General features: G+C 32.2%; 1 protein-coding gene across 4 annotated transcripts in view; it reads right to left on the bottom strand.

The window, feature by feature from the left end:
- Positions 1 to 15,507, bottom strand: part of CDH19 (cadherin 19) — a 190,283-nt gene that overhangs the window by 32,839 nt on the left and 141,937 nt on the right. For all 4 annotated transcript variants that reach the window (XM_074383278.1, XM_010336734.3, XM_074383279.1 and 1 more), the window contains exons 5-8: positions 14,882 to 15,046; positions 10,581 to 10,765; positions 8,927 to 9,180; positions 393 to 514 (exon numbers count right to left, since the gene is read on the bottom strand). In XM_074383278.1, the coding sequence (XP_074239379.1) occupies positions 393 to 514; positions 8,927 to 9,180; positions 10,581 to 10,765; positions 14,882 to 15,046 (726 nt within the window). The remainder of the gene's footprint in view (positions 1 to 392; positions 515 to 8,926; positions 9,181 to 10,580; positions 10,766 to 14,881; positions 15,047 to 15,507) is intronic.

Raw genomic sequence — 15,507 nt, 5'->3', positions numbered from 1 at the left:
TCCTATAATCGGTATAATTGTTATGGTGAAAGCTTTTCAAGGTAGTTAACAAATGGAGCTAGGTGCTTTTTAAAACAGTTTTATGTAATGTCCTGTTTTCCACTGGTCAGGTTGTTTATTTACGTTGCTATTGAAGCTTAAAAGGTCAAACCTAATTGTTTTTGGTTCAGTATTGATTGCATGGTAGTAAAAAAAATGACACTTACATGTTTTTCCCATATAGATATAAAATGGGATTAATGATGTAGAATTGTTTTAAATATTAGAAAAAGAAAAAAAATGAAAATTTGTTATCCAGTGTTACAAAAGCTAAGTATAATATGATTAAAAAAGAAATTGTGTAATTGTTTAAGAAGTATGGCAAACTGTATTGGATCCAAATGAGTACTTACATTTTTCTGTGGCTGTAATACTTAGGTTGTACCAGGCACTGATTTCCCGATCCAGTGGGCTAGTTGTAGTGATTGTGCCATTGTCATCAATACTGAACATTTTGCTTCTAGCAATAGAATACCTGAACCCAAAGAAAAGTATTCCTTAATGTTTTTATTATATCTATATAACAGTGTGACATAGTACTCTTTAAGCAGTAAGATGTCTTAATAAGACATACATGCTCTACACAGTCAATACATAATATTGACAATTTTTAAAATAGTATATTCCTGTATTTAAGATTCAACTCAGTAGGGAAAGAAAAAAATGTAAAATGACTTTAGGTTTAAATTGATGAATGCTAAATCTAAATAACATCACTCATTCTCATGTCAAAAAAGAATGTTAATAGATTAACGACTTGCTTTACAAATGGCAAAAGCCATTTGTGAAATGAAGAGAAATACAAATAAGTGGGGGTAAAAATTAATGATCGTGAATCTTTTTTTTTCTATGAAGCAAACTAAAATAGATCTTCAGCCTAGACTAGTACTGATCTCTTTCCTACGCCACAGGTGCTGCTTGCTAATCTGTTCATTTTACCAGAATTACTTGACTTGTTATATAACAACTGTTTTGGTTTAAAGAAAACAATTTGATAAAGAGTAAATGCTATATAATAGACTAACATATTTTATATTTTATAACATTATATATGTTCTATATAATATATATGTTTCATTATATATTATGTATTATACATATATTTATATTTAATATATGATACATATGTTTTATTATATATTATACACGTGTGTATATGTATGTGATGTATCACATCATGTGTATTTATTATATATTACCTTTATTTTTACATATAAAATATATATTTGTGATATATATACATGTAAAACAAAAGTAAAATATAAGAGTTCTAATGTGCTTGTAGATTGATTACGCATGGAAGAAAGCCAGGTTACAATGTACCTCCATAAAAAAAAATACTGAAAAATGATCTCCAACTCCACAATGAAAGAAGCGTTTGAAATACTCTGCATGTCTCATCTACATGGAAATAATTAATAATAAAAATCAAAGAGGAGTAATAACTAGGGTTCGGTAATGGTTTCTCATTGAATGTATGTTCCTGAAGATTTTGATGAGATATCGATGAAGTTTACCATAATGACGTGGCAAAGATGAAAATATTTTAATTTTGAATTCAAAAGTTTCCAAAAATAATGTACTACTTTGTAACTTGGTATTCAGTAAGGATTTAGTAGAAATTGCAAAGAACTAAGTTTTAGAGGAGTTCAGTTTTAACTGTACTCCATTTTAAATATTTATAAGTATTTTCTCCCAAATATCCACAGTGGTTGCATTTTGCACATAATATACTTGTTGGCAAAATTATACAGTGTTTTAACAGTTGCTATTTTGAATTAAACATCTAATCCTATTTCTGTAAAATGTTATTGTACATAAAGCCCATTTAAAATTTGATAGGAAGTTGTAGTCTTTAATAGTTTAATAAGCATCTGTTAGAATTTAGTAAGAAGAACCACAATAACAATAAATTGGTTCAGGTCCCATTAATAAATTAAAACATAAATAAACATATATGTGGTTCTCTAGAAAGAGTGACTAGAGTAGAAAGCTATATAAGCAGTAATATTTAATATATATTATATTTCTTAACCATTTTAAAACCACAAATTCTCATTATGTAAGTTTTTTCCCTACTCCACCTTCACTGGACAAAATTTCTTTGACTTTGAGGTAAGTTTTACTTAAATTTTACATCTATGTAAAATACATATGTATTTTGTCCTTGCACTCCATTTTTAAAACTTGGGAGACAAACATCAGAAAATTCATAAATAGGTAAACGCTAACTTACTTAGATATGTACCATCATCACTTCAGCAAAATTCAAAATTTGGAATTTTTCTACTAATCCAATTAAAAACATACTTTGAAATAATTTGGGACTTACATAAATGTTGCAAAAATAGCACACAGCATTTCTACGTGCTCTTCACTCAGCTTTTCCTAATGTTAAAATCTTATATAAAATCTTAATCTTCTTAATAAATTAATTGCTATAATGTAATTAACCAAACTGCAAGCTATAGTTAAATTTTACTGCTTTTTTTCATTCATATTCTTTTACTCTTAAAATCCAATCTAGAATCCAATATTGTCTTTCATTTTCCTGTGTCCTTAGTCTCCTCCACAATTCCTCAATGTTCTTGTCTCTCAAGACCTTGATGCTATTGAAGAATACTGGTCAATTATTTTATAGTGGGTCTCTCAATTTGGATATGTCTGATGCTTTCTCATGACTAGATGAAGGTTACATATTTTTGGCAGGAATATCACAGACGTGATATACTTTCTTAGGCTATCATATCAGGGATTCATGATGTTAATCATATCTCATTAATGGTGATATTAACCTTGAACACTTGATTAGGTGATGATGGCCCCATTTCTCTAGGTTAAAGTTGGGGTAGTAATGTTAACAATTGCTATGTCTTTGGTGGCTAAAGATGATTTATTATTCATTTACTTCTTCTATACTTAATCACAATAGCTATTTAAGAAAAAACATCCCTTTATTTATTTATATCAGTATTAATTCGCATTTTTTCTAATGTGTAAAGAAACCCCAAACTCATTCTATAAACCAAATATTGTTACATATTAGTTCCTTACATATTTACTACAACTTTGGACTTTTGGAGTAATTTCAGTATGTTTCCTGGGCTCTTATAATACACCTTCATCCTTCCATTCATTTTTGAATACTTTAGTTCTGGAAGCACAAGAGATTCCAGGATAATCTTGTGTTTTCCTTAAAACAGCTCTGGATTCCAGTTATCAGATGAATTGCAGTATTTTTGATTTAAGAATAATATCAGAAAGCAAGACCTAGGTGCTAAGCATTCCCATAACTTCTTCTTGTGTTTCATTGTTTATTAAGTCCTTTGAGCTGACATCAACAGGAAATACATGTATGTATGCTCATGCATACAAACACATCTATATTTATTTCCGTATCATTCCTTCTATCGATACGTATATTAAGAAGGCATTAGTGCATAAGATTTTAATCCAGTGCCACACCTCCATGTAACTTTTCTCATTTTCTTATTTGTAACCATTTCCTTTGACAATAATGAATTTTACTCTCATTATCTACAGTATATATACGTGTGTGTTCAATCCCAGAATGCATGTAGAGCAGGACTGCAATCACTAAACAGGACCTATGTAAAAAATGCATTCAGTATGTAGAGTCTATTTCTCCTGAATAGCCATTTTATTGTCTCTAGAAAAATGTAGAATTAAAAAACTCTTTTCCAAAATGACTTAGGTTATATTTTCCTAATTTCCCTCCTTTTGATTATGGTATTTGTTCATAATATAACAAAGTATATTTGCAACAGTTTGTCTTCCATTTTATAAATATTTCCAAAGTTTTGTTTAATTATTTTCCAGAGTTTACAGTAATTAATATTTTACTCTATGTCATAGAAAATCCTGTGAACTTGGACCAGTGAATAGTCATGTGTTTACCATCACGTAATGCCACAGAACGGTTTTATCACTCTGCTTTTCTTTTACAGATCTTTTTAGTTTAGGTACCACAGGCTTTACTTATTTCTGTTCATTAGATTTTGAAATCCATTCACCTATTGAAGGATATTTGAGTCAATTCCAGTTTTTGCAGATCATGTATAAAGCTGCCATAAAGGCCTACATACAGGTTGTCATGTCAAAGTAAGTGAATACGTTTTCTATGCCTGCTACAACAAAACACCACAAGCTGGGTGGCTGAAAACAACACATTAATATTTTTAGATTTATCAAAATGGAAATGTCAACAAGGCCATGCTTCCCTTGAAATCTGTAGGGGTTAATCCTTCCTTCCTGGTTCCAGCTTCCAGTGATTTCTGGCAGTCCTTGCTATTCCTCTGTTGGAGATGCATTGCTCTGATCTCTGCTTTGGTTTTCACCTGGTGGTCTTCTCCCAGAGTCTGCCTTCTTATTAGAACATCAGTCATTTTGGATTAAGGACATATCTGCTCAGGTGTGACCCTATCTTAACTATTTACCTCCACAATAACTCTGCTTTTCAGCAAGGCCACGTGCAGGGGTACCAGATGTTAGGACTCAACATGTCTCTTTGAGACACAATTCAACCCCAAACACAAAGTTTTCTTCTTTCCTGGGTAAATGCTTGGCAGTAGGATTGCTGGGTGTTATGGTTAGTTTATATTTAATTTATAATAATCTTGTATCTTTCTACCTTGATAAACTCACTTATTACTGGGCATTTTTGTGAATTTCATGGAGTTATCTTGGTAGATAATCAAGTCATCTGCAAATAAAGAAAACTACATTATTTCTCTTCAGCTTGTATATTTTTATTTCTTTTTCTTGCTTATTGTATGGCCAGAACTTCTAATATTACAGATTTGAACTGGTGAAAGAATACATTCCTACGTTGTTTCCAGTCTTAGGGAAAATGCACATAATATTCCATAATTAAGTATATATTAGCTGCACTTTTTTTGCAGATACTCTGTATCTGTTTAAGAATCTTCCCATCTATTCATATTGTGCTGATAGTTTTTATGATGAATTAATTTTGAATATTGTCAAGTTTTTTGTCCGTTGAGAAGATATATGGCTGTTTAAATAAATCTGTCAATATGGTCATTTATAGAAAATATTTTAATATATAGATATATGCTTGCATTCCTGGGTGCACTCCAGTTGATATGGATATACTGTCCTTTTCACAAATAGCTGGAGTTACTATTATTTGTAAAGAATTTTCTTATTTGTTTATGAGGAATATTGACATGTAGTTTTGTTTGTAACATATGGTAGAGTTTATCAGTGGCATCAATTTTTACTGGAACTGCTCTTTGTTTTTGTAAAGGTTTTCAACGGACTTTTTGGTGATATATATATGCTTGTGTGTATGCATGTGCTTGTGTACATATTTATGTGGTTGTACATATATGGTTGTTTGTAAATACATGTATATGTTGTACATGCTAAGGTTATTTATCTTTCAATATAAATTTTGGTGGATTCTCTCAAGAACTTCATCTGAATGTATAGATATAGAATTGTTCAAAGTAGTTCCTATAATCTTTTTTAGTGTCTGTGGGATCAATATGTATCCTCCCTCTTTCAACTCTGCTAATAGTAATTTTTGTCTTATCTCTCTCCTTCTGTTTGCCCCTTGGTCTTTCTCAATAGAGATTAATACACTTTTGCAAAATTTTGAAAGAATCTGCTCTTGATTTCATTGTATTTATCCATTGCTTTCAATTTCACTGCTTGTGATCTAATTGTTTTTATTTCTATTTTTTTTTTTCTGCTTGCTTTGGGTTTTATTTGTTCTTTTTTTTTTCTAATGGAAAATAATCCATCATATTTCTCATATTTACAAATTATTTCAAAATTTGACTTTAGGCTTAATTTAAAAGGAAACTTCAATAATGTCCAAAAAGTAAATCATACCCAATGAAAGTAAAAGAGTAATCCCTATATCTGAAGTCCAGAAAAATAAGGCAATTGTCTTAGTCACCCAAAATACTATTAAAAATTACCATAGACTAGTAGCTTATAAACAACTGATATTTATTTGTTACATTTCTGGAGGCTGAAAGCATGAGATTATGATGCCAGCATGATTGGCTTCTGACAAGGGCCCTCTTTCAGTTGCAGACTGCTGACTTCTGTGTCCTCACAGGCAAAAAGAGGCTGAGAGAGCTATCTGGGTTCCCCTGGGTAAGGGTACTAATCCCATTCATTAAGGTTCCGCCCTTGTAACTTCATTCCTATAGAATCCACTTTCTTCTACCCATCTTCTAATACCATTTCATTGGGATTTAGGATATTAAATATGGGGCTCACCTTCTAATACCATTTCATTGGCATTTAGATTTCAAATTTGAATTTTGAAGGATATAAACATTTAGTCCCTGAGATAATATCTGAAATAATACACAGTCTTAGAGATAAAATAGAAATTTTAAGACTAATTTCTTATGAAGGTCTTAATGATTTTATGATAGTAATTTTATTACAGTTGGTTTTGCACTCCTTTAATTTTTACCATGCTAGGCTCCTTAAAACAATTCTATCAGCTCACTTTCAAGTCTAAATATTACATTATTTCATCATTTCTGTGCCCCATTTTTTAAAATTGACATATGGTTTGTTACTAGAATTCATATCAAGGTAGATCTTACTCCTCAAGCTTTTCTGACTTCAGTTATAGCAAGAATATTTTGTTAAACCAGTTTATTTTATCCCATCCAAGATTTGATGAAACTGAGTTTGGAAATCTCCGTGCTTTACAGCAACAGCAGGTGATTCTTAGTAGGAAAAACTAATATGAGTTTAATGAATTGGGGTTAATTTACAATGTTTAATATGTGTTACTGTTTCTCCCAAAACAATGAAACATCCCTAAGGCTAAAATACAATGTCCTAATATTTCTTTTTGTTTTTATAGCTCTTACCATGCAGTGAGTATTAAGGAAGAGATATTATCAAATTAAAACTCAAATTGAAATCATTTTGCATTTTATGTTCAAATATTTTGGAGATTTTTTGCTTACAAAGAAAAACAGAGATAAACAAAGGAAATAAAAAAGAAATCTCCAGAAATGTGCTGAAGTGGATAGTTCGTCTGCATCTGATATTGCTTTTATGATCAATTTTGAATGTTTGTTAAATCAAACTATATCATATGGAAAAATCATCAGCAATATCAACAACAAAAACTGCTGTATCCTTTGTGATCACAAAATGTATGAAAAGCAATATTATTTAAAAGCACTTTTATATGAAATAACATCTGTCAGATCATTAAAACGTATTCCTTTGATGGATACAAGTTATTTTAAAAAATAATTTCTGGTATAAAAGTGGAAATTATTAACTAAAATACTTCTAAGTTCAAGTAAGTAGACACCAATGGTTATACTAAAAATCATGACAACTCTTAATATTTGGTTGCACCTTACATTTTTCTTCATATATGTGGTATTTTCACATTGTAGTAAGCATGCAATTCTTCACTGCATATTATTGTGCTTTAAAACATATGCAGTGGTATTATCTATACTTCACAAGTATCATAAACCATAATTTATTTACTTAACATTCCTAAAATTAATATTGTCCAGTACTTTATTATTATAAATGATAACATATTGAACATCTTAATCATCAAAGCATTTTTCAAAATTCCATATTGTTTAATGTTCCGAGAACAATTAATAGTTATATAGATATATTTTTAAAGTAAATAATTGATACACACTTATGCAATCACTAAAATCTCTATGACTAAGAACTGTATAAGCCTCTCAGAAGTCAACGTTTTATAAACAAGAACTATAATGGAAGAACGGTAACATTTCTTCGTATCAAAAAATAAATTGAATTTTTCATTTGCTACAGCAAGGCCTTCACAAAGCCAAGCAGTAGCCACCATTTTAATTAGTACATTAAAGTTTATGGAAAATAGGTGAGTAAGAAAAGATGTTAGCAAAAATGTTACGTAACAACTTTTTTTTTTTTTTTAATATCCAAGGAGACTATACCTCAAACACTAAAGCAAAAAAATAAAAATAAAAATAAAATAAATAAAATAAAATAATATAAAATAAATTATAACATAGAAACCGAAAATAACAGACTATTTTACTAGATGACAAATACTTGTTTAATTGTAATACAAGATTAGATTTCTAACCCTTTGAACTCCTTTAAGTGGTATCCTGTAAAACAGGTCTCCAACCCCCAAGCCATGAACTGCTACCTATCCATGGCCTGTTGGCAACCTGAGGACACAGCGTGAGATGAGGACAGGCCAGCCAGCTTTGCTGTCTGAGATCCACCTCCTCTCAGATCCACAGCAGCACTGGATTCTCATAGGAGCGCAAAACCTGTTGTGAACTGTGGATGTGAGGGATGCAGGTTGAGAGCTCCTTACGGGAATCCAATGCCAGATGATCTGAGGCAGAACCGTTTCATTCTTAAACCATTCCCCTCCACCCCATCAACCGTGGAAAAAATTGTCTCCCACTGAACTGGTTCCTGGTGGCAGAAAGGTTGTGAAGGACGACTATAAAAGCTTTCTCAATTTTTGAATATCATGTCAAGAAAATAGTATTTGAATAAGCCACATTTTGATCAGCTGTGTTTCAGCTCTGATTGAGGATTTAAAAAACAATTCTTTTTCTCTTACCTCCTTTCCTCTTTTCAGTGCAATACATGGCACTGAATTTTAATTGGTAGTTGCCTCTTTCTTGCATATGTTTGAAATCACCAATTTTACTGCATCTTAACCAACATTGATGTTCTCTATTTTAATTTTAAATTGTTACAAATTAATTATGGTGTACAGAAATATAGATACAGATATAACATTGTTTAAATTTACATGCAATTTTATTTTTAATCTAATTAATGTTTCTTATTTGTTAATGCAAAAGTGACCTTACAGACATACCTGATAGGAGATTTCTTATTATCTGGGTCTGTGGCAGATACCATGCCTACAAATAATCCTTGTGGGTTTTCTTCAAGAACTTCAAATATATAATATGGAAGGTGGAAAAGGGGAGGCTCATCAACATCTTCCACCTGGATCCTAATAAAAGTGGTGGAAGCTTCAGTGTGGTATTCCATGAGCTGCTCATCTACTTGATGGTTTTTAACTTTTGCTCTAATACCATAGTGGTTCTGGTGCTCAAAATCCACTTTCTGAGAAGAAATACAGCGTACACAGAAGAAATGGCTTTAGTAACCCAAGATATTACTTAGAAAAAAGGAAAGGATAATATCCAGAATCTACAAAGAACTTAAACAAATTTACAAGAAAAAAAACAAACAACCCCATCAAAAAGTGGGCAAAAGATATGAATAGACACTTCTAAAAAGGAAACATTTATGCAGTCAACAAACATGAAAAGAAGCTCATCATCATTGCTCATTAGAGAAATGAAAATCAAAACCACAATGAGAAACCATCTCATGCCAGTTAGAATGGTGATCATTAAAAATTCTGTAGACAACAGATACTGGAGAGGATGTGGAGAAATAAGAATGCTTTTACACTGTTGGTGGGAGTGTAAATTAGTTCAACCATTGTGGAAGACAGTGTGGTGATTCCCAAGGATCTAGAACTAGAAATACCATTTGACCCAACAATCCCATTACTAGGTATATACTCAAAGGATTATACATCATTCTATTATAAAGACACCTACACGTGTATGTTTATTGTGGCACTGTTCACAGTAGCAAAGACTTGGAACCAACCCAAATGCCCATCAATAATATATTGGATAAAGAAAATGTGGTACATCTACACCATGGAATACTATGCAGACATAAAAAAGGATGAGTTAATGTCCTTTGCTGGGACGTGGATGAAGCTGGAAATCATCATTTTCAACAAACTAACACAAGAACAGGAAACGAAAGACCCCATCTCCTCATTCATAAGTGGGAGTTGAACAATGAGAACACATGAACACTGGGAGGGGAACATCACACACTGGGGCCTGTCAGGGAGTTGGGGGCTAGGGAAGGAATAGCATAAGGAGAAATACCTAATGTAGATGACAGGTTGATGGATGCAGCAAGCCACCATGGCATGTGTATAACTATGTAACAAACCTGTATGTTCTGCACATGTACCCCAGAACTTCAAGTATAATAGAAAAAAGAAAAAAGATTTTACCTGTAAAATTCAGTGTCAGGGGAACTTTCAGCTAGGTTTTACTTTTTATATACATGGATCTCTTTGATATAATTGTTAATTAGACATTACAAATCTGTATGTATATTGTCACTTATTTTCATTTAGGAATACAATTATACTTTTGAGGACATAAACATCTAATGAAACTGAGAATGAATTTCCAAGTATTTAAGATATTTTTCAAAGAGTTTTCTTTTATTTGAATTAAAAATGTCCTGCATGTAATTCTAGAAGCCCTGTAATAATTACCTCATCTCTAAAGTCCTTTCCTCCAAAAAACATAAATTACAGGATCTCATTTCAATTATTTAATAAGATAAAACTAACCAGCTACACAAAATATGACTTGCTTTAATTTTACACTATTCTGTAAGACAAATAATTTTAACATGTCTACCTTTTTTAATATAACTATTCCTTCTTGAGTTTCATTATTAGTAATGATGTCAAATGTCTGTGAATCATCCTCTTCAATGCTGTACTCCATTTCTGCATTCTCTCCTATGTCATTATCATATGCCATGATTCTTCCTATGGAAGTCCCAGTAGGTGCAGATTCAGAGACACTCAGGCGGTATAAACCTTTAAAACAAAATTTGAAATATTTTTGATAAATATTTACCATAGGAAACTTTCAATTACAGCATTCTTTATATATGATCTGTAAGGAATCCCACACCTACCTTTTCCAGTTACTTGTTCTTAATCTTTTTTCCTTCCTTCCTTCCTTCCTTCCTTCCTCTCTCTCTGCTCCCATATATAATCGCTCCTATTTTTTGAAATATAAACATTTTCTAATATCCTATTTGATCATCTATCATCATCTCTCAAATATATCTTAGGAAAGCCTATCACCAATATTATTTCCATTTACATGCATATCTCCTCAATATTCATGTTTTAGTTTTTGTTGTAAGCTTCAACCATCATAAATTAAATTTGATGGAAATAATTTGCATTTTTTTCTTTAACATCTCTGATACCTGAGGTTATTGATAAATATACATGCAGAGTAAATGTGGGAGAGTCTAAATGCAAATAGTTTCATTCCAAGAACAATAGTTTGATTTTGAGAGTCTGAGCCTGCATTTTATTAGCATTAGAGGAAATGCAAAGAAAGATAGATTGAAAAGAGCTGGGTCAAATGGGATTTCTGTTTTTAGGGGCAGATAGAAACACTAAGGTTTCAAGAGGTAATGGGATAGGGCTGGACCGTGGCAGACTACTCAGACTTTTAAGACTCTTTGGGTGCTACTAAACCTAAGGACTGACTTCTCTGATTAATATGATCAAACTTGCATTTTAACAAGATTACAATCCTGTGTTGAAAATAAACTAAAGAAGAACGATGGCGTAAGCAGAGAGTCTAGATGGGAGCCTGTTGCACTAATAGAGATAAAATAAGACGGTGGTGTGAGCCAAGGTGGTAGGGATGGATTTGGTGAGAAGTGTTCACATCTTGGATATTTTCTAAGACTCAGACAACAACACCTGCAAGGAACTGAATTTTCACTCTGAGAGAAAGAAAAGTAGAAGTAGCTTCAAACTTTTAAGCAAGGAAGGAAGAGGGGGTGTGTATATGTGTGTGTTGTGTGTGTGCATTTGCTCATAGAATATTGAAAGTCAGAAACTATCATGATTGTGGAAGTTATCAATTCAGGCTGGGTTAAAATCATAGGTGAACTTGGTATGGCCACCATAATCTGAGTGGGATCATTAATTCTTCACAACAGTGCTGTTTGAATAGAATAAGCAAGGTTTTGGCTTGAACAATATGAAACCTGGATGTGTGAGTATCTGAGGTTGGAAAATCTGTAGAAAGAGGGAGTTCAGAGGAAGGGGCAGCTGAAATCAGGAGCTCGGTTAAATGTATGTTAGATTTTAAATGTGAAGATGCTGATTAGACAGATTTACTCTTGTGAAGCTCACCGGAGAAGTTCAGTCTGGAGATATATATTTAGAGGTTGTCAGCACAGAGGTGGTATGTAAAGCCATGTGTCTGGATAAGATCATACAGGAATGACTATAGAAAGGAAGAAAGACAACATCAAAGCCTCGGCTCACCAATATTCCAAAATATAAAGTATGTAGAGAAGAAGAAAAACGGGGACTAGTAAGATAAAAGAAAACGCTATTGAGAATGGAATATTAAGGTTTTCAAGGAGAGGTTGATCGATTACGTCAAATTCTTCCAAGAAATAAAGTGTCATCGAACTGAGAGCTGACATTGCAATTAATTCCGTTTAGGTTATTGAGAAATGATCAGATTAGTTTGGTCAAGTAATGTGGATGCAACTCATATGGAGTAAGTTTTGAGACTTTTGAGGTCGTTAATTAAAAACAGTAAGTTTTAAGAACATTTATAAGAAATTTTTCTCTAAAGGGAAAGGAAAAATACAAAGCATCTTTATTTAGCTGAGTATGGAAGTGAAGTCAAGAAAGTGTTTTTGTATTGTTTTGTTTAGGATGTGAGAAAAAACAGTAATAAACATGTCTGGATGCTGTTAGGTACGAACCAGCAGAGGACGCTGTTAACACAAGGGAGTGGGATGTTTGAGAGATGCCTTTGATTGGGAGGGTAGGGAGTATTGCCCATAACAGAGGGCATAGGTATTGAGTATTCAAATTGAGAGGAAGGTAATGGGATTCCCACAAGGGAAAACCGGATGTACAAGAGTAAGGAGGCCAGCATCAGGTCCACTCACACTCGTATTTGAATGAAAGTATTAATTGTAATATCATCATCTCATATGCAGATTCGGTTAACAGATAATTTTTAAACATATTTTAAATTTTCTAATTTATTCAAAATATTTTAATATTAACGTCTTGAAAAATCAGAGAGAAACCGAGAAATGTAGTAGAAGCTTCAGGACATTTTATTGCAACAAGTTTCTTTGGGAATCTTCCTGGCTTCCATAGCCTTCTACTTGTCTTTTGTCATCATCTGCATAAAATTTGGACCACAATTTTATAATAAATCCAGCCACTCTTTCTCAGATATTAGATGCCAATTATTTTATAAAGTTCTATGTATTTCGTATTTAACTTGACATTATCCCCTTGCCTTTAGAGGCCATATTAATGCTGTGGACACAGTCCTATGCATCATATATTATACTACATGAAGAGAAATGAAATTACCAACTCTGGCCCCTTTGCCTACAGTCTATCCACAGAGTAACTGTTTTCTCAACCCATATAATAGTGATAATTTTTAATATGACAATAATTGAAATTGTGAGGTAGAGCAGATATTAAAAATTGAGGTTTGTAATATTTATGGAAAAATAAAAAGATCTGATAACCTTGCTTATGTTGGCTAAACTGAGTAGCGTCTGTATTACGTAGGTGTGTGCATTTGTCTGTGTGCACACACACATGTTAACAGATATTATCATGTCTGTAAATCCAATGAATGGTAAATTCAGGGTTTAAAAGCAAACTTGTAGGATGCCAACTTCCTGTGCTTATTCATGGACTCTTCTACCAGAAAGTTGTCAGTGAAAGCAACGTTTCACTTGGGCCATTAAAAATGACATGGGATGGGGCCAGCTACAGAAAGGATGAGGAAAAAAATAATCAAAAGATAGTTTTGTTTCTGTCTATAAACAGACAATATGTAAGAAATCATGCTATAGTATAATTTTTTATTGGCTTCTTGCTTTGTTCCATGCTAATTAAATTTTCTTCCTAGCATGATAATTACTCATGCTTTCTGGAAGTGCGTATAAATGTATTTCTGTAGCTAAAACAGAATACCCTGAAAAATAAATTTCCTAGAAAAGAAATTTCTTCAATGATTCTGTAAGAAATTTTTTATGAAGCATACCATGTGCTTATATTTAGCTTGTAGTAATTACTTAAATTTTTAGAGCACATGTGGCCTATTCTGGCTATAAAGTAAAAATAAATACAGATAGTCATTTTAAATGATTACCTACAGTTTGCAGAAGAAGTACCCCACAAAGATATCTGTGTCTAAATTCTGCTGAACCCATAAATATATTACCTGAAGTGGCAAAAGAGAATTAAGGTCACAGATAGAATTCAGGTTGCTAGTTAGCTGACCTTGACATGGGAACATTTTTCTGCTTATCCAACTGGGTTCAGTCTGATTACATGAGTGCTGAGAAGTGGAAGAAGCAAATGTGTGGGTTAGAGAGTTGTCAGTCTGCAAAGTATGTGGCACTTCTAGCTGCTTCTGGGATGTGTGGGCTAAATCAAGAGCCATAAATAAAAACAAACTCACACACACTCAAACAAAAGAACCATGAAGAGATCTTTAGGAATTAAGGATGTTTCCCAGCTTACAGTCATCAAGAAAACAGAGACCTCAATTATACAAACACATAAACTGAATTTCCTTAAATAAACTAGGAGATAAATATTCCCCTAAAGACTATAGCAAGAAACACCTCCCTGAATCCTTTGATCATAACCCAGTGAGACCTCATAATATATTTGTTTTAAGCCATGAATTTTGTGGCAATTTATTACAGCAGCAATGGAAAACTAACACATTGTTATTTCATTTGTATTTGACTTTTAACATGAATTAAAATAATTATACTGGAACAATCAACAAATTTAGTTTATACAATTCTAGTGCTTTCAGAATGTAAACTCTAAGATCCACTTATATTTAACACACTCAAATTTATATTGTAATGAAGATTTAGAATGTTTTTTACTTACTTTCTTTAAATATAGGCTTATTGTCATTAACATCTGAAAGTTTAATTAATACACTTGCTGTGCCAGACAATGCTCCTGGCTGTCCAATCATATCCTTGGCTTGAATGATTACCCAATACTCGTCTTGCAGTTCTCTATCCATTTTAGAAGATATTCTTATGACTCCTTTAAAAATGTAATAAAATTTCAATTATTTCATTATTAATCATGACAAATTTCTAGTTAACCTCCTAACCATTGCACTATACATTATTTTGCCATATGTTGAACCACTAAAATATGCCAGCGACTGCCCTGGTGAGAAATAGTAATAATAAATTAAACATCAACACTGCCTAGAGTCTACAGTGACCATCACAATACTAAACGCTGGTAGGCCTTAATAAAATACATGTTAAAGTATTCCACAGGTAGAAAAGAAGAATGTCTTGTTTTTTACTTTAACTTATTTTCTTCTATCTTCTCTAACATAATATAAGCTTGTTACAATTACCTTTCTTCCTGAAACTCTGAAGTTAGTGTATTATTGATAAATGTGTAAATTACAACCAAATTTATGAAATAAATAATGTGTCCTTATTACTTTAAAGTCTACTTAGAATTATGAGATCTGAGGAAGACCTGGT

This window comes from Saimiri boliviensis, chromosome 13 (assembly GCF_048565385.1).
Source record: "Saimiri boliviensis isolate mSaiBol1 chromosome 13, mSaiBol1.pri, whole genome shotgun sequence".
NCBI classification, from domain to species: Eukaryota; Metazoa; Chordata; class Mammalia; order Primates; family Cebidae; genus Saimiri; species Saimiri boliviensis.
Note: the sequence above shows the minus strand (reverse complement) of the source record. Positions and strands in the feature narration are given on the sequence as shown.